Consider the following 21,763-nt stretch of genomic DNA (forward strand, 5'->3'; position numbering starts at 1 on the left):
AGAGCCCTGATCCGGGCGGCGCGCATGCGCGGCCGGAAAACGGGGCGGGAGGAAGGGAGTGCGTTTTCCTCTCAGGCGGCGCCATTTTGTGCTCAGAGAAGCTACAGCCGCCGGCGGTGTGTGGAATAGGTGGCAGCGACGGGAAACCCGGGATGGCGGAGACTCTGGCAGGGTCCGGTGACTCGGGTTCTGGCACAGCCGCTGTCGTCTCGGGCGCCTCAGAGGTCGGGACGCGGCGGCTCAGTGACTTGCGGGTGATCGATTTGCGGGCGGAGCTGAAGAAGCGGAACCTGGACACGGGCGGCAACAAGAGCGTCCTGATGGAGCGGCTCAAGAAGGTGAGGCGGCCCGGGGCCCCGGGGTGGCGCCTGAGGCCGGGGCACGCCCCCGCGCGGACCTGTCACCGTGACTCCCCCGGGCGGGGCGCCCCCGGTCCGCTTCTCTCGTGGCCGATCCCGGCCCGAGCTGTCAGGCCCCTGGGGCTCCGGCTGTGTGACCTTGGCCCGTCACCGCCCCTCGCTGTGCTTTGCCTCCCCCTTTCCCTCCCGTCGGTCGCCTCCGGTGCGCTGAAAGCCCGTTTTAGCCGCAGGGTGGCCCCTGGACTCTTCCCGGGGCTGTGTGACCTTGGACAAGTGCCGTCCCCTCCCCGCGCCTCAGTTTTGTCCCCTGCGGAGCGGATGATTGAAGAGCCTTTGATGTTTCCCAGGAAGGGCGGGGGGACTGTGCTTGTTCTTGCCTCAGGACCTTTGCTCTTAGCGTGCCTTCCACCTGGCTGCTCGTCTCCCAGGTCTCCATCTGGCTGGGGCTTTGTTGTCATTTTGGGTCTGTCTGAGACGTCGCCACCCTTCCTAAGTGTTGTTCCACCTCCGTGACTCCCTGTGTCGCACCATTCTGTTTCTTGTCCCACCTCGTAGCACTTAACACAGAGTTGGGTACCGGGAGTTGGGGGGAGGTGTCATCTCCTTGATGGGAACAGGCTCTTGAGGGTAGGGCCCTTGTGAGTTGAGCGCGGAGTCCCCAAGCACGCGAAAGGCACTGTCGCCTGGAACCACCATCTGCCCTCTACCCAGTTCGTTCAGTGTTCTTCCTCCGCCGAGGTCAAAGGTGGCCTGTCGAACAGCACGCAGCCCTCTCTGCCCATGCCAGACCAAGTGCAGCCTCTCTTGTGTGTTGCATCGTTGACTTAAAGTGGAGGTAGTTTGGAGGTTAGGGACCATTTCGGGACTCGTCACAGACTCTGTGGAGCCCCATCTCACACATCTCTTTGTCTTTTGGGTGGGGGGGCCTCTGCGGAGAGAACCGAGTGACGCTGGGTTCTTCCTGTGGCTTTGGGGCTGGCAGCCCACATAACCAGAACCAGAGTTGCTCTTTGCAAGAAAAGGTTTGCGCTTGTTCGCTGGGAAGTTGTTACCTAGGAAGAACAGTGTGTGTCCTGCAGCTCTTAGCCACGTTGTAAAATTTGTCTCTCCTCAATAGGCGGTTAAGGAAGAAGGTCAAGATCCTGATGAAATTGGCGTCGCGTTGGAAGCCACAAGCAAGAGGACGACAAAGAAATGCGTTAAAGGTATCCGCTTGAACTTGTTGCTGCTTGAGGCCTCTGCCTTGAGAGGACTTCCGTAGAGGACTGGTGGTTTAGCATTCTTCCTGCCCTCCAGGTCGGGAGAGCGGCCCTTATTATTCTCCGTCTAACAGTTAGGCTTGCTTTTCCACCACCTAACGTGTAAGGATGTCAGGGTGCTGGGGAGGAGTAAAGAGATTTGTAGGTGCCAGGTAAAATTAAAGTACGTACTGAAAACCTCACGGTTCTTGTCGTTGGGATTAAAAAAGAACTAGAGTAAGGCACTCTCTGGAAGCTGCCCCAACTGGTCTGAGCAACCAAATGCACCTGCTTGGCTTCCTTCCTAGTTCAAAAAACTACACCTTAAACCAAGGAAAATGACACCAACCAGAGATCCAACAGAACCCAACTTCTCTGGAGTCCAGAATAGATTGTCGGAGTATTTGCACCCAGCCCATTTTAACACTTATTTTTTTTTTCAATCAAGGTATAATTCACATACTGTAAAATTCTCATATTATTTAAAGTGTATAATGTTGTGCTTTTCAGTATATTTACAAGGGTATGCAACCATCACCACTCTCTAATTCTAAAATATTTTCATCACCCCAAGAGAAATCCCCCATGCCCATTAGCAGTCAGTTCCCATGTCCGCCGCCCGCCCCCCCCTCCCCGGCAATATCTAATTGAGGTTTTTTCTCTAAGGATTTGCCTATTCTGGACATTTCATATAAATAGAATCATATAACATGTGGCTTCTTGTGTCTGGTATCTTTCACTGAGCATAATGTTTTTAAGGTTTATCCATGGTGTAACATACATCAGTGCTCCATTTTTTATGGCTGATAGCACTTATTTTGGGGAGGATTTAATTCCATAAAACTTCAGAACCTCATTAGGTGTCGCTCTCATTATCGGATTTCATTGTGGTAAGGACAGTGTAATTTGAAACTCCCACATGACAGGCTTATTTTCTTGAAGGTTGCTGCACAAAAATTCTCACAGCTGTATGTGTCCCATTCATCTAAAGAAGTGCTCAATTCAGGCAATGGGAGACAGCTGCTTAGAAAGTAAAATGAAATGACCTTGTAGCATTTTCAACAACTTCAGTTTATGTTTTTAACAGCTGTTTTAGCAGAACAACTTTTCCAGAACTCATCTAACTGTTTAAATCTTGTGCACGTGTTTTGAAAAGTTAAATTTTTGAGTTAGGTTACATAAGGAATTGAAGTCTAAAACATTGGTGTGTGTTTACTGCTTGTGAAACTGTCCGTATTTCAGCTATAAACACTGACCGTCCAAACAAATACAGATCGTGAGGGATGGGTCTGTAGCAGGAAACATACAAATACCTCTTTGTACTTTGCCATCAAGTTACCAGTGATCTGAAAGTTTGGTTTTGAATAGTTGACACAACTTGATAATCGTTTAGAACTTTTTTTGTGTAGATGCTCATTTAAAACCGTGAGGTTCAAGCCCTACTAATCAAAACGTTCTTGGCTTCTATGGGGATCTTTGAATCATTAGAAACACTAAACCTGAGCTGAGTGCTTCAAATAGACGTCTGAATGTCTGGGTTAAAGCATAAGTCAAATCAAAGCTACTTGGAGTTAGCATTTTGTCAGAAAAGCCTCGATAATAGTTACTTCCATTGGTGTAAAGAGAGTGTTTGTACCAGTACAGGTAGCTGTTGCTGGGATTTCGGATTTAAAAGGCACTGGTCCCTTCCCCTTCAAGGAAGAAGCAGGTGGGTGAGGTCCTGGGGCAGAGGATAGCTCCTGCAAATTGTAGAGTTGGTGTGTCCTTTGGAGGCGTGTGGGCACATGGTTAATTATATGAAGTGATAGGTCCTCATGGTAGCCTGGTTGAAATTAGGTCCTTGAGATTAATAGGAATCAACCAGTTGGTTTCCAGAGTCTGCCACAAAGTTGGACTAAATCTGAGAATTCATGAGTAACCACTGCCTTTCAAAAGTGAAAAGTAGCTGAACTTTTTAAGTTTCATTGTAAGTAGGAACAGGGGTCCTTTACCCAGCTCATCTAAATGCGCAAAATTGCTGAAAACTGTGGGTGCGTTTTGAAAGATTAAAATTTTGAATTAGGTTACATTTGGGGTTAAAATTTGATTTTCTGGTGTCTGTGCCTGTCTGCTGTCCCGTTCCCCTCCACCTTTCAGCTTTTAGTCAGCCAAGAGCAGGCCCTTGGGATTTGGGTGTAGCCTGTCTGCCCAGCATTTGTCTCATTGTCACTCCCACTTAGGGTGCTTTTTGGTGAGGCTTTTTGGGCTGCCTCTCTTCTATTTACATTCTTTGTGGGTACTGCAGGCTACTATTTGAGGCCTAGAAATTGGGTGCAATTATCAAACATTTTTAAACAGCGTATTTTAAAAGGATATTCAGGGTTTAGATATAATGGGAGGTGGTACAGCTGAGTTTTTGAGTCGCAGCTTTGGAGCAGAGCGAAATTCTTGCATCAAATTCAGATAATAAACCTGCTAGCATTGTGGGGAGTATTAAATAATGCGAAGAGCACGGTGCCCAACGTGTAATAAAACTATATTTTTTGAGTAATCACTGATAATGGCAAACGAGATAACAAGTGTAGACATTGCAGTTGGCATCTTTAATCAAAGATTGAGGTTTCTTCAGAGTCACAGAGAGAACAGACTTGTGGTTGGGGGGCGGAGGAGGTTAGGGGAGGGATGGAATGGGAGTTTGGGGTTAACAGATGCAGTGTATTATATACAGGATGGATGAACAACAGGTCCTAACGTATAGCCCAGGGAGCTGTATGCAATGTCCTGTGATAAACCATAATGGAAAAGAATATGAAAAAGAAGGTATATGTATAACTGAATCACTTTGCTGTTACAGCAAAATCAATAAATCAACTAAACTTCAATAAAATAAAGATTGAGGTTTCTTGCGTTTAATTTTCTCTTTTTAAAAAATTATAGAAGTGAAAATGAAAGTAGCTCTTACTGCTCAGTGTTTTAACTGCAGTTGATGGATTGCTTTAGCCATATCCATTTGTATGTTCTACCACTGCGTCTTCACACTTGCGTGTATAAAATGTCCACGTGCATTTTAATGAGTAGATCTATGTGGTAACTTTGTGGACATTTTTCCATATCATTAAATGGTCTTTAAAGGCATAATTTTTTCTTTTTCAAGTTGCAAAGTGTGTGGTATGCCACAGGGTTTTGCAGACTCGGCACTGTTGGCAATTTGAATTGAGTGCTTTGTGGTAGGGTGCTGTCCTGTGTGTTACCGTGTGCTGCACAGCATCCCTGGCCACTGTCCACTACATGCTAGTAGCATTGCCAGTCATAACACCAAAATGTCTTCAAACATCGCCGCACTACAGCCCACGCCCGCCCTGACTCCCCATACTGGCATCCCACATTTGAGCATAACATGCCATAATTTGCTTCCCTTTGGGATATTTAGTCTGTATGCACTCCATAGAATAAGTAACCTTTGTTTTGAATTCCTTGTCAGACATTTTAGTGCACATCCTAAGGGGAATTCCAGGATAAAGGTATGTATATTTTTAAGGCTGTTGTTACATAGGGAGCCCAAAGATTTTACCTTTCTGAGTCTAGAAGTTTCCACTCTCCTTCCCTTCCAGCCCCATTAAGAATACCTAACATAACTCTCAATAGTCCCTTTGCGTTCACAGAACTCAGGGTGAAAATTGACTTTATGGTAGCCTTTGCCTTTTTGCCTTGAGCAAAAAAAGAGTTCCTGGGCTGAAGAATGACGGAAGGCAGGGGGCCTGCTTACAGTGGGTGGAGTGAAGGGGAACCAGCAGGTCTGTCGTTGGGCTCGCTCTCTTAGGTTGCAGTTCTTTGGGTGCTATATGGACATTACATTTTTTAATTTACTCATTGGGAAATGCCTATGTTTATCCTTTGCTCATTTTTCTTTAGGGATGTTAGTCTTAGTTTGGAGTGGTTTTGAAATCTTTTGAAGCTTTTGAATATTTTGTGCAAAGTCAAAATACTTTGATAGTGTTACAGAAATCCTAGATTTTTATGTTCCAGTTGAGACAGAACTATACATGATAGAAGAACAGGCACATTTAGCTTCCCTATAACATGTTCTCACCAAGATTGAGCTGTGTCATCCTGCATAAACTAATTATGAGGCCAGAACCTGAATGTTGTCTGATTGAAAAATTATGCTGTAATTAGGACAAAAGACGGAGGAGGAAGGCACAGAAGACAATGGCCTGGAAGAAGATTCCAGAGACGGGCAGGTATGTGGCATCACAGCCGAGATGGCGGCAGGAGCTCCGCATTCTGGTCCACCTGGTCGCTGACACCTTTCGTTCCTCATTACAGGAGGACATGGAAGCAAGTTTGGAGAGTTTGCAGAATATTGACATGATGGACGTTAACGTGTTAGAAGAAACCGAAGTCGAGAATAGCGGTGCTCCAGACTTCGGGGAGGATGGCGCTGACAGCATTCTCGAGTCCCTATGCGAGAGCAAAGACTACGTGGCTGTGCAGCTGAGGGAGCTCCCAGCTCAGTTCACAGGACACTCTGTAGGTAACGCAGATGCAGTACAGCGCGCTGCAGCCCTGGGGCTCCTCGCTGCTTATGTGCTCTTTGTCAGAGCCAGAGCACGCAGCTAAATCACCAGTCACCATAAACAAACACTTAATTCGGTGTCTAAACCTTGAGGTAAATTATATCCATTTAAACTCCACATAGGTCAGATGTTAATTAACGGATAACTTTTCTGTATGTTGGAGGATATTTTTATAATTGGGTAGGAGACACTTCTCTTAGCATAAGTTATAGAATGAGAGGTTGACACTGTTGATAAAAAGTATTTTCCTTAAAAAGAAAAAAGGTTTAAAAAAAACTATAGAAAGGTAAGAAAAAACCAGTTCATAATCTCGCCATCCAGATAATCCTGTTGATATTTTAAAGATGTATTCCATATATAAATTTAGACAGTTATATTAAAAGATGTGAAATACAGTGAAGAAAAGTATTTGTCCCCCCAGAATAACCCCTCCAATTAAAGGAATCCACTATTAACTTCTTGTGTATAAGGGAGGGCTTTAATTCTGTTGCCGGTGTCGCTTTCCCAGCTTCTCACTTGTCATCTGTTGCCATAGAGCTCTCTCGTAGCCCTCCTAGAACTTATTGCCAGTTTAATCTCACCACCTTGGCGTGCCCAGCCATCTTAGTTTGGTTTTATTTAAGGCATTCTAGCTTTAAATTGGAAGGAAAAGTGCCCTTGTAGGACTGAACTTTAAACCTTAAAGGTCAAAAGTCACAAATTTCACCGTTATCCCCACAGCTCAGCCTAGGCTAGGCAGTGAGCTTTGATTTGTCCTCTCAGTGAGATTCTGTTGTGTGTGAATTATTTCCATAGAATGGACTTGGCTTCTAACTTCTTGGTTAATGGAAACATCCAAACCCAGAAAAAGAGAAAAGTACGTGGGGAGGAGTATTTCTATATTTCACTTAAAAAGTTAAAAGGTTTTCTAACTTAATAACCTTAAGGATACCAGGTTTTTTTTGTATAGTAGATAATAAAAAGAGAAAAGTCAAGTTAAATGTTTGTTTTATACAAAGTACTCTAGAAGAAAGTGCCCAGTTATTGTTATTTTATCTTTTTTTTTGGCCAAGCTGCGTGGTTTGCGGGATCTTAGTTCCCTGACCAGGGATCAAACCCGTGCCCTTGGCACTGAAAGTGTGGAGTCCTAACCACTGGACTGCCAGGGAATTCCCTATTGTTATTTGAAAAGCATCACTACCAAGTGAAATCGGACGAGTGCAAAACTTCATTTTCCTTTTGAGTTCAGCTTTGGAAATTCTGTGGCTGGGTGGTGTATGCTGACCACCAGTGTGTGGAAACTGCCTGGAAAATGAATTTGCTCGTTCATTCATTTGGCCAGTGTGGACAGAGCGCCAGCCCTCTGTGAGCCTCTGTCAGAGTTGCTGGTACCACCTAGTCCTGGAGTGGGCCTGGGGGCCGGGAGGCAGGTGATAAACTGAATACTGTAGCCCCCCCGCCACTTACCCATGGATTTGCTTTCTGAGGTTTCAGTTACCCACAGTCAACCGGGTCTAAAAATATTAAATGAAATAAACAATTCCTAAGTTTTTAATCGCATACCGTTCTGAGTAGCGTGCGAAACCTTGCGCCATCCTGCCGGGACGGGAATTATCCCTTTGTCCAGTTATCCATGCTATATATGTTACCTGCCTGCCAGTGTAGGAAAAAACACAGTGTATGTGGGGTCTGGCGCTGGCTGAAGTTTTAGACATCTATTGGGGCTTTGGGAGCATATCCCTTGTGGGTAAGGGGGGGCTGCTGTGATTCAGCAGTGGGCTTGCAGATGGCGGTAGGCATTGTGCAGGAAATAGATGTGTAGGTGGCCTGGAAACTGGTGAGGTGTAGGCCTTGGCATTCATAATTCTGTCTCCACAAAGTAGTCTTGCATTTTGTCTTTCAGGTAGACGGGGAGGGCTTTGAGAACACTTTGGATGCTTCATCATTGGACTTCAAAGTGCCTCCGGTAGGTTACTACCTGGTTCTGTGGCTGGAAAGCTGACATGAGTGGTTAATTTTCCATAGTGGAAAAGAGTGTGAGTGTGGGTGTGTGAACAATTCATTGAGCATCGGTCCTGAGCTGGGTGCTGGAGATAAGAGGTTGAGCCAAATTGTCAGTGTCAGGGTTTGCAGCCTAGTGGGCGTGGTGTTTATGACCAGTGAGTGTAACTAGAAAGTAGAAGTTTGGGTGATTGAGCTACAAAACCATGAGAGGGCTTCCCAGAGGAAGTCCTTTGTGTTCAAATTGAGGTCTGACAGGCCAGTCGAGGTAGCCAGGTGAAGGGGAAGAAGACTCTGGGGCAGGAGGGGGTGGTGCGTTGTAGGGATGGAGAACTCAGGGTGGGGGTGGGGCTGCAGAGACAGCTGGGTCTGACTGCCAGTGTCCAGGAGCCTTTGTCTTCTGTCCAGGGGGAGTTAGGGAGAGGTGTTCAGCAGGGTGGAGAAGTCTTTCGTTGATACAGTTCTGCGTTGGGAGAAATACATTTTTTTCAAATCCGGTGTGATGTGTAAAGCAGCGGCCATGTGTGTGACCTCTGCCTGGACCATGGGAGTCGTTGCCAGCTGCAGAGCCCAACTCCAAGGGGGGAATGGGATGGGCTAATATTATTGCTACCTGTCTGCTTTTGCTGGGGAGAAACCAACACAGTGAACTTGTCATTGAATTATTGTAGAATGGAATACTTTGTTTTGAGTGGAGAAACTTGTTTGGAACAAGCATTTATTCATACTTGATTGAAAGTTGTATCTGCTAGGGGAATCTGTCCGATTTTTAAACTGCTTTGTGGATTTTCTTTGTCTTTCCTTTTCAATAGGATATTGAAGAACCTCTATTGGAGCCAGGTACTGATAAGAGAGACACAACAGTTATGGTTTGAAAGTTTTCCCACTGTATTTTTTAAGCTGTCTGTATATTTTAAGTTGTTTATGGTGTTGTAAATTATTTTAATGGTGGACAATCCAGATCGTACAAGGATCAGAGATTGGAAACCCATTCATATCACCAGATCTGTGGAAGTACCGTTCTGGTTTCTGGAGGTCAAATACATTTGGTGAGATGTAGTGATTACTTTCATCTCTCTAACCACGTACAGTGGCATTTAAGTAATTCCCCCCAACCCCACGATTCTTCCATGTGTTTCTACACATGAAACAGATCTTGTGATATTTGCTGCAGTCATTTTGATTAATGCAGTTAAGGCAGGATAAAGCGGTGGTCAGGGCACTTATAGCCTGAGAAGTGACTGGATTCCAGAAGAGGAAACAGTTTTCTTCATGAAAATTTCCAACGTGTTGTTCCCCTTCCGGACTGCGTTTATCTCCTGCCGGCGGAAGTTTCTGGTTTTCCTGTTGGACTGTTCCGTTCAAAGAATTTCAAAGAAATTTGGAAATTGAGCTGTCCTTGAATGGTGGTTGCGTTCGATTGAACACCTTGGACATTGGAAAAATAAGTCGAAGACCCAGACTTGAACAGAAGCATGAAGACTGTCGAGAAGCAGCCACACGGTTGTAGGTGTTTAAACCTGTGGGGCCTTTTCTCTTCCATGTAGCGTAGAGGCTTGCTCTCGCAGGCGGTTGGAGCGCAGGTAGTGTAACCAGTGTAACTTTGTGTACCCGCGGGTTTTCCAATCTCTGTGTAGCTAGCAGTTCTCTTCGTGTTAGTGTGGCAGCCGTGCCAGTTCCACATTTGTGATTGCTTTATTTCCCTGGTAATTAAACCTTGTGCCATTCTATTCCTGTTAAATCCGTAGAAAATGAGAAAATACTCGACATTTTGGGGGAAACTTGTAAATCTGAGCCAGTAAAAGAAGAAGGTTCCGAGCTGGAGCAGCCATTTGCACAGGAAACAAGTAGCGTGGGGCCAGACAGAAAGCTTGCGGAGGAAGAGGACCTTTTTGACAGCGCCCATCCGGAGGAGGGTGATTTAGATTTGGCCAGCGAGTCAACAGCACAAGCTCAGTCGAGCAAGGCAGACACCCTGTTAGCGGTAGTGAAAAGGGAGCCCGTGGAGCAGACAGGCGATGGCGAGAGGACGGACTGTGAGCCTGTAGGGCTAGAGAAGCCAGTTGAGCAGAGTAGTAAAGCCTCAGAGCACACGGAAGCCTGTAGCGAGGAGGCCTCGGAAGCGCCCCCGGAAGCCTCAAGCCCAGACCCCAGGGATAGCAAAGAAGACGTGAAGAAGTTTGCTTTTGAAGCTTGTAATGAAGTCCCTCCGGCTCCTAAAGAGTCCTCAGCCAGTGAGGGCGCTGATCAGAAAATGAGGTTTGTTTTTTCTCAGTTTTAGACCAGACGCTATCTCCTTTTCATTGGTCGTTTAATGACACACATAAGCTGTTGTTTCTGCAATTGGCCAGCCAGACTGATGCAATTGTAGTTTACTTCTAAAGTTTTATTTCTCTTTGTGTATTTTTAATGGGTGATTTCAATTCCTTTTGTTTTTCTCAACCTACTCTGGTTGTGCTCTTAAATTGTTAAGTGTTATCTTCAGCTAAATCGAATTGACTTTTAAGAATCTGCCATTGTATTTGGGGGGTCAGATTTCCAATATAAGCTTGTAAAGGTGCTGTTAAAATTTTATTTCAGACTAATTTTCTGGTAGGTATTCAGTTTTAGCACATATCATACTTTGATTTAGTTGTCTTTCATTTTATTCCTGTACGAGTAACATTAACTTTTGTCTCTAGCTCTTTTAAGGAAGAAAAAGATATAAAGCCAATCATTAAAGATGAAAAAGGTATGATTTAATTTACATGGCAGGGAGCCATCTACGGATCCCTTATTTTGGGAGGGAGGGGCCTGCAAGTATCCACAGTTTGGATACAGTAGTTGGTTTTATTATGGATTACTGGAATTAATCATCTAATGGTATCTTGAGAGACTAGTTTTAAATGTTGATGAGCTTCTGTATTTTATGCCTTTGTTGTGATTATTGCTTATGGAATAGTGAAAGTCCTATTACAGGACAGGTCCACCTATGGAATAATAGAATTTTAGAAAATGCTATCTTGGTTGAGAGCTGATCATTGAAGCCATTTCAGTTTGTAACTGACAAGACGTGATGATTCCTCGAGTAAGAAAACTCAGTGTCTGTGATCCAGATTTTTTGTCTTCTGTCCAGTTTGTTGGCGGTAATTAAATTCTTGACTCAGGGGAGTCGAGACTGGATTTAATCAGGGTTTAAGAGAGGGCTACATCTTAGGAGGAGTGGTCGAGCTTACTGTTATGCCTTGAGGTAAAGCATAATCATCTCCCTCCTGCTTCAGGTCGAATCAGCAGTAGTTCTGGAAGGAATCTGTGGGTCAGTGGACTGTCTTCCACAACTCGAGCGACAGATCTGAAGAACCTTTTCAGCAAATACGGAAAGGTACACTCCCTTTGACTTTCTGTCATTGTGCCTTGATTCGGCATTAAAATATAATAAATCTAAGAGTTTAGAAACTTCATACTCGCTGTTAATTGTATTGGTTCTTGTTTCTGGTTGGGGGAAAACAAACAAGAACCAAAACTCCAAGGTGGGGGACCCAGCCAGTGGTGGGTAGTAAGCCTTGTTTCCTGGTTGAGAGTGGATGGCAGGCAGAGTAGACAGCTTGTAGAACGCTGCTCAGAGAAGGTATGTAAAAGCTACAGTCTACATGTCCCTGCTGTGCTTCCAACTTCTCTTGAACAAACTGTCTTTTAGCCAGTACAAAACTTGAAGCTGGCATGATGAGGTTTATTCCCTTAACGGTAAGTGAAGAGTTGGTCTCCATGTATCGTCTACCATCTAAAGTATATAGTTTGAGAATTGGAACAGGACAGTGGCTTAAAAATGAATCAACTGGGGACTTCCCTGGCGGTCCAGTGGTTAGGACTCCACCGCTTTCACTGCCGGGGGCGTGGGTTTGATCCCTGGTTGGGGAACTAAGATCCCACAAGCCACGTGACCAAAAATTTTAAAAAAATAAAGTTAATTAAAAATTTTTTTTTTAAATGTATCAACTGATATATTGGTCACGGGAGCAGGAGGAAAGTAATACAGTTCAGAAGCCTTCTGAGGAACATTTAAGAATGATCCTGTTGTCTTGGAACTAGGTAGTGAAATAGTTTTATCAGAAGCCGTAACGATTGCCCTGGCCTGCTGGGGGCCTGTGGGGAGTGACCCTCGGGAGAGAAGTAGGCGAGGTACCGCTCAGCGGCAGCAAGTTGCAGGGATTCCAGGCAGAGGTTTGGCATCTGTGTCATCCTGGCTGCCCAGGTCATTCCTTGGCTCAGGTCCTTGTTCCCCAATTAAGTGTTAGTGAAGGGGTTAGGGAATGAGCAGACAGGACCCAGAAGAAGCATTCCAAAGGGTGTAGAACACTATTAAGCCCTAACCTATTCACTCACTCATTTAGAATCAGGCACTGATTGTAAAGCCAAAGCAAACAGATACAAGGGTATTGACATCATAGATCTTACATTGGTGGAAGATCGCTTAAGAAATAAATACATAACGTGTTATGATAAGTATATTGAACGTTACAGTGTGCCATCAGTGTGTGGTAGGAAGGCCTGATTTAGATTTGGGAAGTAGGTTCAGCAGTCATCGCTGAGGAAGTGACATTTAGGCCAAGGGCTGCGTGATTAGTTTGCCTGGCCCTCGGAGCTCAGCTCTGGACCAGAGCAACAGGACCTAGGAAGGCCCCGCAGCGGGACAAGGCTCTGGAAGTGGATGAGCAGACAAAGGCTTCTGTGAGGAGCTTGATAGCAGGGGATGGGAAGCAGGGAAAGGGCACAGACAGGAACATGGGAGCTTTTTGTGGTATCTGCTCTCACTTAGGTTTATCTGTCATCGGAAGTGATGCCCTTATAAGGATAATGTTTGATGGAAAGGTCAAATGACCCCATGATTAGCTCAGCCCTCTCATTGAGGAGAGGGAAGAAGGCAAAGCTTCGTCTCTGATATGCGAACTGACATCTGTATCCATCTCAGCAGAGGCTCTGGCCCTGTATGGGGTGCTTTGGACAGATCGGGGCTTTCTTCAGGCAGAAGTGAAAATGTCAAAGTCTGCAGGGATCCTAGGGAGCATGTATCCCCCTCACCATCTCACATTTGGGTACATTGAGGTCCAGAGAGAGGAGAGCACTTGTTCACGTTGACCCACTGAGTTCAGAGGAGGTCACAGCCAGAAGCCATGGCTCCTGTGCCTCAGGCTTTTTGTATATCCCAATCCTCACGTCTTTGAATGTCCTCTGGGAACGTTTGCACTTAACGGAAGCACTGGTATGGTAGGGTTTAAATCTGTGCTCTTGCTCTGTGTTTTTTATATGTCCTGTTTCTTCTTGGATTCCTTGTACCTGATTGCTTTTTTCTTTTTGATATGGACCATTTCTAAAGTCTTCATTGAATTTGTTACTGTATTGTTTCTGTTTTATGTTTTGGTTTTTTGGCTGCGAGGCATGTGGGATTTTAGCTCCCTGACCAGGGATCGAACCCACACCCCCGATTTGGAAGGTGAAGCCTGTTTTTAAAACATTCTAAAATTTTTAGGTGTTTTTAAATTTATTTTTGGCTGTGTTGGGTCTTCGTTGCTGCGCGTGGGCTTTTCTCTAGTTGTGGCAAGTGGGGGCTACTCTTCATTGTGGTGTGTGGGCTTATTGTGGTGGCTTCTCTTGTTGCAGAGCACAGGCTCTAGGTGCGCAGGCTTCAGTAGTTGCAGCACGCGGGCTTAGTTGCTCCGCGGCTTGTGGGATCTTCTCAGACCAGCAATCAAATCTGTGTCCCCGGCGTTGGCAGGTGGATTCTTAACCATGGAGCCAGCAGGGGAGTCCCTGGAAGGCGAAGTCTTAACCACTGGACTGCCAGGGAAGTCCCTGTTTATCTGCTTGATTTTGCATTGCATAGTTTTTTTTATGATTTGTGCCTTACTAGCTATATCTAGTCTATGTAACTAGTTTCTATTTTAGTTCCTTGAGGTGTAAACTTGGGTTATTTATTGGAGATTTTTCTTGTTTCTTGATGTAGGCATTTATTTCTGTGAACTTTCCCCTTAGATTGCTTTTGCTGCATCTCATAAATTTTGGTGTGTTGTATTTCCAGGTTCATTTGTCTCGAGGTGTTATTTGATTTATCACAGTCTATCTCCCAGTGACTTCATTATACCAGTTGCCAAGTAGTATGAGAGCCTTACAGCAGTGCACTGCCATTTTCTCCTCCAGGCTTTGTGACGTTATCTTACGTTTTACTTCTATTTAATAAAGCACACGGTGCATTATTGGCTTTTTTTTGGTGAGTTGTTTTGTTTTTAAAGAAAAGTGGGTTTTTAGTTACTCATGTGTATTTACCATTTTGGGGTGCTCTTTTCTTCCTTTTTGTTTGTCCACGTTCTCCCTGGGGATTGTTTTCCTTCCTCCTTAAACATGTCTTGTAGTGCAGCATTGTGGACGGTGAATTCTCATGGCATATGCATGCCTGAGAAAGCTGTTGCTTTGCCTTTGTCTTGCTGGGTATAGAATTCAAGGTTGGCTGCTCTCCTCCAGGTGGCACAGCCACTCTGCTCCTTCTCGCTTGCGTCCTCTCCAGCCAGCCGGCTGTCATTCTCACCTTTGCTCCTTAGTGTCCGTGCGTCTTGTCTTCCTCTGGCTGCCTTCACGATTTCTCTTTACCACCGGTTAAGTTTGCTGCTGCTGCGCTTTGGTCTCGTTGGCGAAGTTTTTTTCCTGTGCTCCATGCCCATGAGGACATATTGCTGTTGCTCTGGTTCGTTTTTGTTTTTTCTTAGTTTCATTTCAAATGGTTTTTCTTACTACCTCTTCAAGTTCCCTAATTTTTTCTTTTGTCATGTCTGTCCTCAGGCCCATCTGGTGTAGTCTTTTTCAGAAATTCGGTTTGGGTATTTTTAAACATCTTCCATGTGTTTACCTGACGTGCTCAGTTGTTGCTCTGCCTTCTGGAACGTACAGGATACGGCCCTCCTTGTTCACTAGTTCTGTCATTGTGACATTTCTATTGACTTTGTCCTTTTCTGTGCTAGAGCCCTGTTTTCCTGCTCCTTGGCTAGCTAGCCTCGTTGTCTTTGATGCCACGTGATAACTTTCACCTTGTTGGGTGCTGGTCCTTCCTGTGTCCCCATAAATGTCTTTGCGCGTTTGCTGGGTCACAGTTCAGTCACTTGCTCCTTCTGAGGCTTGTTGTTAGGCTTCACCAGTCAGGCTAGGGCAGCATTTAACTCTGGCCAGCTTTGTCCACTCCTGAGTACTCGGCCTCATGTCCCCGGGAATTACAGGCTCTTCCACTCTGGCTGGTGGGGTCACTCTGGTAACAGTGAACCGTTTATGGTCCTGAGTGAGCCCAGGGGATTGTTCCCTCTGCCCGTTACTGGTGGGTGTCTGTCTAGCCTGGGTGGTCACCTCACACAAGTGCACGGTTGTGGGCAGCCCTCTCCACTGTGGTATTCTGATTGCTTGCTGCCTTCATCTCCTCTGACTCTGAGCTCTGTCTGTTCAGGGATGCTGCCCCTCACTCCCTCCTCCCTGTTGCTGGCTGGAACTTCTAGGTGGTGTGCCAGGGCAGTCATAGGAGACACCCCTTGGGCGTTACCCCCTTGCAGGGGTCACCATCCTATGCAGCCTGCTGTCCAGTGTCGGAAAACCCTTGTTGCCCACATTTCCTCCGGGTTTTTAGTTTCAGGCGGCAGGAGGGTAACTGCTTGGTACTCTGTCCTGGCTGGAAGCGGAAGCCCTCTCTGCATCACATCAGAGCTGTTCTCAGCCCGGACGTGCATGAATTGGGGTGCATTTCTGAGTCAGCATCCCCGTAGCTTTCCATGGGAACAGTCGAATTGGAGAAAAAGGTCTGAGTGGGAAGGACTTTTGATTAATTAACAGGTCGTGGTTAATGAAGTCTGTCTTTAGCTTTTCTTGTTTGTATTTTGTCACTGTGAGGGGTAATCTTAGAAGCAGTTGTATTTTGATAGGTCAGGATTTATTAGAATCACTTTAATAACTTGTTACGAAGAACAACAATTTCCAGAGCAGTAAAAACAAGTGGAAATGATTCTGATGATCAGTTAACTGCTAGCAGTTCTTGATACGTAGTGTGGTTATTTGCATGAGAAAATAAGAGTACCCTTTTCTCACAAAGGTTGTTGGAGCCAAAGTGGTGACCAATGCCCGCAGTCCCGGGGCCCGATGCTACGGGTTTGTCACCATGTCAACGTCCGATGAGGCCACAAAGTGTATCAGCCATCTCCACAGAACTGAGCTTCATGGAAGAATGATCTCTGTTGAGAAGGTGAGGCTGTTCTTGCTGCTGTAACTCAGAGCTCACAGGCCAGAAGACCTGGTCCCTAACCTGTTTCTGTCTGTGTTGTATTTTAGGCCAAAAACGAACCTGCTGGGAAAAAGCTGTCTGACAGAAAAGAATGTGAAGTGAAGAAGGAAAAATTGTCTAATGTTGACAGACATCATTCTGTGGAGATCAAAGTTGAAAAGTAAAGTGCTTTTTTAAAACCTTTCTCTTCAGAGGAGGGCAGGTGGCAGCCACAGGGTCACCAGCTCCTTATTTACATCTTGGGTGGTTTTTGGCATCTTGCTGCCGCTTAGTATTTATGTCCAAGCAAGTTAGTAATCTGTTGAAAAAATAACACAGACTGAAAGATGTTTGAACAACACGGGTTTGAACTGCTCAGGTCCGCTCACACGGGCAGTTTTTTCAGGAGTAAATACTACAGTACTACAGGTGCAGAGTTGGTTGAACCTGCAGGTGTGGAACCGCGGATAGGGAGAGCCGATTATGAAGTTACATGTGGATTTTCGACTGTGGAGGGTCGGCTCCCCAGTCCCCATGCTTTTCAAGGGTCAGCTGTATTTTTACTTCATTCTTGACATTCTGAGCTCTTGTATGGCCTCTCAAACCCTGGAATCATTTCCTGGTCCACATTGATCCTTGTGCATCTTGTATTTTATCACAGCAACTGCAGAAGCCCAGCTTTGCAAAGACAGTTTCATCCAAAGGAATGTAGCCTGATCTAATATCGAAACGAGTGACCACAAGCTAGTAGTTGACGTGTTGTCTGGCAGATAGTATTTCTTTGTTTCCCTCAGAAATTTAAAATATCCCAGGGCAGTTGTGAGTTCACCCATCCTGGTGTACCTTGGCACCATAGTTTGGGAACCACAGGTCTGAGAGACTACCTTTATAAAGGAGGTGCATCTTTAATCAAGATGAAAACAGGGACAGATCTTTCAAAAGCAAGCATTTCCCATTGATACTTTTATCAAAATTGTAGGTTTATCTTTTTTGAGAAGGTAGATTTTGTTGACGGGCCTGACAGGGTGCTATTCTCAGAATGCATAGTTTATGTTGAGTTTGTATTGTCAGCACAGGTTATTTTCATTTCTAGGTCCACTCACACCCTAAAAATTGAATCTTGCTGAGAATGTCAGTCTCACTGTAATTCAGTTTTTCTGTTTTTTTTTTAAACGTAAGAAAATTTATAGTTAAATAAACATGACTGTGGGCATTACATTCATAAGTTAAACTTGGTTTTTGTTTTTGGTTTTGTTTTCTGCGGTATGCGGGCTTCTCACTGTTGTGGCCTCTCCCGTTGCGGAGCACAGGCTCCGGACGCGCAGGCTCAGCGGCTATGGCTCACGGGCCTAGCCGCTCCGCGGCATGTGGGATCTTCCCGGACCAGGGCACGAACCCGTGTCCCCTGCATCGGCAGGCGGACTCTCAACCACTGCGCCATCAGGGAAGCCCTAAACTTGGTTTTTAAAGATGTACTTAGCCATCTTCGTTGTAGCCAAATTGGAATTTGTAAACCCAGGAGAAATGCATGTCAGATTAGCTTTTTTGTATTTAGGGGTGAGATCGTAATTTTCTTGGCAGCTTCTCCAAAGAGACACATCCTGTTGGTAGTGCTAAAAACCTGTACTGGGGGAACATGGGGAGCTCTTGGGAGTTCTTGGTATTCTTAGCACCTCGAGATACATTTCATATGTTGATTTTCTGATCACAAAAGTGAGATATGTTTATGGGGAAAGGAAGGGGGTGTAATCACTAGTTAGCGTGTGTGGTTTCCGCAGCCCCTGTAACGATGCTGTGAGGTCTGTGCTCTGTGTGGAAGGAGAGACAGCTCAGAAAGGAGCAGCGCCGGGCCTGAGGCGAGCAGGGGGTGGCTACCCTAGCGCAGGGCTGCTTAACTGGGTGATGAGCTTAAAATGAAACCAGACTGCTTTCAAGTGGTTTGTGTAGGAGGCTGAGCGTTTTAAAGTTCGTTTTTAATCTTACTCTCTTCTTCATTGAACACCCTCATTTGACCTTTTGTGGGTTTTTTTTTTTGGCTGCATTGGGTCTTCGTTGCTGCGTGGGCTTTCTCCAGTTGCGGAGAGCGGAGGCTACCCTTTGTTGTGGTGTGTGGGTTTCTCATTGCGGTGGCTTCTCTTATTGCGGAGCACAGGCTCTAGGCGCGTGGGCTTCAGTAGTTGTGGCATGTGGGCTCAGTAGTTATGGCTCACAGGCTCTAGAGCACAGGCTCAGTAGTTGTGGCTCATGGGCTTAGTTGCTCCGCGGCATGTGGGATCTTCTTGGACCAGGACTCGAACCTGTGTCCCCTGCATTGGCAGGGGGATTCTTAACCACTGCGCCACTGGGGATGTCCCTGACCTTTCGTTTTTAAGAATTTCTAGGTTTGGTAGTCAGCTTAAGTGACATAGAGAAGCTTTTCCTAAAGAGGTTGCTTGTCTTGGATGAGTTTTTATGTAATTGCCATTTGGAAAGCACACACAAATGTCAAGCATAATCCCACTACCCAGGGCTGACACTTTTGGTATCTATTCTTCTGGTCTTTTTCTCCCTATGTATATATTTTTTAGAAATTGCTTTTTAGGGAGTTCCCTGGCAGTCTAGTGGTTAGGACTCTGTGCTTTCACTGCCGAGGGCCCAGGTTCAAACCCTGGTTGGGGAATTAAGATCCTATAAGCTGCATGGCGCAGCAAAAAAAAAAAAGAAAGAAATTGGTTTTTAACTTAATTAGTGTTATCAAGAAGTCCATTTGTGTCTAGGAGTCCAGAACAAGTAGGAAGGGTCTCCTTTCAAGACATTTTGTAAGGCTACTGGGAGGGAGAGGGTGCTGCCCCGGAACAGTGGAAAAGGCACGTCAGAGATGGTTTCTGGGGTTTATTTGCAGTCAGGTGGTGAGCGGAAGCAGTCTCTAATCTGTCAGAAGAGAAGCGGGTAAATAACAGTGGGCTGTGGTTCAGCAGTCGAAAGGACCCAGATCTGTGCGTGTGTCCACACAGCCCAACCGGCAGGGCATGCGGTGAAAGGCATTGTAGAGCAGCACACGAGGACTGTCTCACTGTGTCAGTCTTAAGAAACCTAGAGCATCACTGTAGGGCATCATGGTTACGGGAATATGCGAGTGAAGCCAGAAGAGGTGGAGCCACACAATTGACAGTAAAGGCACTGGTGGTGGCTGTCACAGGGATGGAGACTGTCACAGGGGTGGCTGTGTCCAGAGTGTTTTGTGTTGTAAAGGGAAAGCAGTATGTTACAAACACTTAGTTTTCAGTTCTGATAGACGCCATCAGTTATTATTTTGTTTCATTTTGAAATTGAATATTTCTCAAAATAGATACAGTTTTAAAGCGTCATGCTGTGGAAGTTTAGGAGGGAGGAAGTGTGAGCTGAGGGGCATCTGGGAGAGGTTTCCTCGGCCATCCCAAGCTCTGCCTGGGTGGTGGGAAGAGAGGGCAGGTGGTGCTTGTTAGCAGACCCCATAGGACCTGGATTTCCCATCCTGGACCCTGGCACGCAATGGGCATTTTGTAAGTGTGGAGTTTAACTCCGGGGACAAGCAGCAGTAGGGAATGTGGGAGACACGTTTGAATGGCAGCGACGATTTGTTTGACTGCTTAGCGTGAGACTGCCTTCAGTTGAAATGGCACCAGCAGTTTCCATATTTGCTGGCACCTCACGTGCCATTTTGCCTCCCCCAAAGCGTGCGGAAATTACCAGGTGCGGTGGGGGGGGTGGTCTGGGTGGGGGGCCCAGGGCTTCCTGCAGCAGGCACCGCCCCTCCTTGTACTGTACCTCCATTCTGTTTTATACTCTGCTTTTCGGAAAAAGTGTTTTTCCCTATAAAACTTAAAAGTAATATTCTACACATACAAGATGAAACATTTGAAGTTAGTTTTTAACAAGCTTTCCTGTATAATTGGAGTGTTTCTCATGTCTGCTTCTGGGCCTGTTTACACACTGGTACATCTGGCATTTTGGGGAGACACCCCACGAGCCTGTAGTTTCATCTGGCATGTTTTTAGATGTGGCAGGTAACTTAAGTGGGAAGGGGCTGTATCTAAAGAGGGTATTATCATTACCACAGTTTTCAAATAATTTTTTTCCTCCAACTGGCAGCGGGCGGGTTTGCTTTGTGTAGAAGTCTGAGTGTGAGCTACTCCTGTGAGAATCTCAGGACCTCAAGTGTGATCACCATGTTTCTAAACAGAACTGTAATTAAGAAGGAAGAGAAGATGGAGAAGAAGGAGGAAAGAAAACCTGAAAACATTAAAAAGGAAGAAAAAGATGAAGATGAGCTGAAACCGGGAGCAGCCAATCGGTCCCGAGTCACCAGATCAGGTGATGAGAGTCTGTGGAGTGTTCACGAGAAGGGAAGAGGCGGCAAGGGCGGCAGGCGGGTTGCATGGAGTGAGGGCCCAGCAGGCTTGGTGCCTTTTGCTGAGCTGTACTGTGTGCAGGAAGCTCTTAGAGGACAGCCTCCGGTGATGAAATGGCCAAAAGGGGTTTCTCTACAACATCAGAAATCTGTAGTTTTTCTGGTTGGGATCTGTGTTTATTGGTGGCTCAGTGACCTGGGTGTTGGCTTTTCCTGAGTCTCCGGTAGAATAGAATGTGGGATTTGCAAGAGCGAGGTGTCCTAGTTCCTGTGACTAATTCCATGCAGTTCTGCACGTATGTCGTCGAGTTTTTCCTGCATTTGTGTTAAAATCAGATAAAAAAAAAAATGTAGAGAAAACTAAAACCTCAGAGCATCTATACCCATTATAAAAGTTTATTGTGCAATGCACCTTCAGGTTTGCATGAGACTCCACAGAAAGTTTTGTGGGGAAAAGTGAAACCAGTGCGCTCCCCCCCACACACACATGCCCTCCACCCCCTTTAAAACAGAAACAACCCAACCCTCTGGAACCTTGGAATTTGGTACGGCACATTACAAGTTACATCTCAAGTGTTTGGAGTAATTTACCAGCAGTCTCAAGAGCACCGTGTTTTTAAAATGTTCCTTCAGTATTGTAAATCTCCGTAAATCAGTAATTGTTCCGGTGGTTAGAGCCTGCTTACCATTTCATTGAGGGGAAAATCAGTTTGGAAGCCTTTATTGCAGTAGATGAATGAGGAGAGCCCACCTGTCTCGCGGGGCCCTCCAAGCTGGCAGGCCATGTCTGACTCAGCACAGGGGCCTGGGTTTTGCAGAGCTCTCCAGAACCTGTGGGAGGAATGCACGTCGAAGTGCATGGTCCCTGGAGCCACTGGGGTTTAGCGTGGGGGTGAAGGAGGCCTGAGTGTGGGACGTGTTGGTGCCCACGTTGCAGAATGCAGTTTAATTCCCGTTTACGCCGTAAGGTGTGAACAGATCACACCACTTCATTC

At 45.8% G+C, this 21,763-nt stretch overlaps 1 protein-coding gene across 2 annotated transcripts in view; it reads left to right on the plus strand.

Moving 5' to 3' along the window:
- The first annotated feature begins 61 nt into the window (after window positions 1-61).
- The window catches only part of SAFB2 (scaffold attachment factor B2), a 33,449-nt gene continuing 11,747 nt past the window's right edge, over window positions 62-21,763 (plus strand). The window contains exons 1-12 of one of the 2 annotated variants that reach the window (XM_030879386.2): window positions 63-338; window positions 1,477-1,564; window positions 5,753-5,817; window positions 5,903-6,106; window positions 8,036-8,098; window positions 8,946-8,973; window positions 9,882-10,392; window positions 10,815-10,864; window positions 11,394-11,494; window positions 16,232-16,381; window positions 16,468-16,580; window positions 20,601-20,731. In XM_030879386.2, coding sequence (XP_030735246.1) covers window positions 153-338; window positions 1,477-1,564; window positions 5,753-5,817; window positions 5,903-6,106; window positions 8,036-8,098; window positions 8,946-8,973; window positions 9,882-10,392; window positions 10,815-10,864; window positions 11,394-11,494; window positions 16,232-16,381; window positions 16,468-16,580; window positions 20,601-20,731 — 1,690 coding nt within the window. In that variant the 5' untranslated portion in view covers window positions 63-152. Of the gene's footprint in view, window positions 339-1,476; window positions 1,565-5,752; window positions 5,818-5,902; window positions 6,107-8,035; window positions 8,099-8,945; window positions 8,974-9,881; window positions 10,393-10,814; window positions 10,865-11,393; window positions 11,495-16,231; window positions 16,382-16,467; window positions 16,581-20,600; window positions 20,732-21,763 lie in introns of both variants that reach the window. The other variant, XM_030879388.3, reaches the window with a different exon arrangement.

This window comes from Globicephala melas, chromosome 3 (assembly GCF_963455315.2).
Source record: "Globicephala melas chromosome 3, mGloMel1.2, whole genome shotgun sequence".
NCBI lineage: Eukaryota > Metazoa > Chordata > Mammalia > Artiodactyla > Delphinidae > Globicephala > Globicephala melas.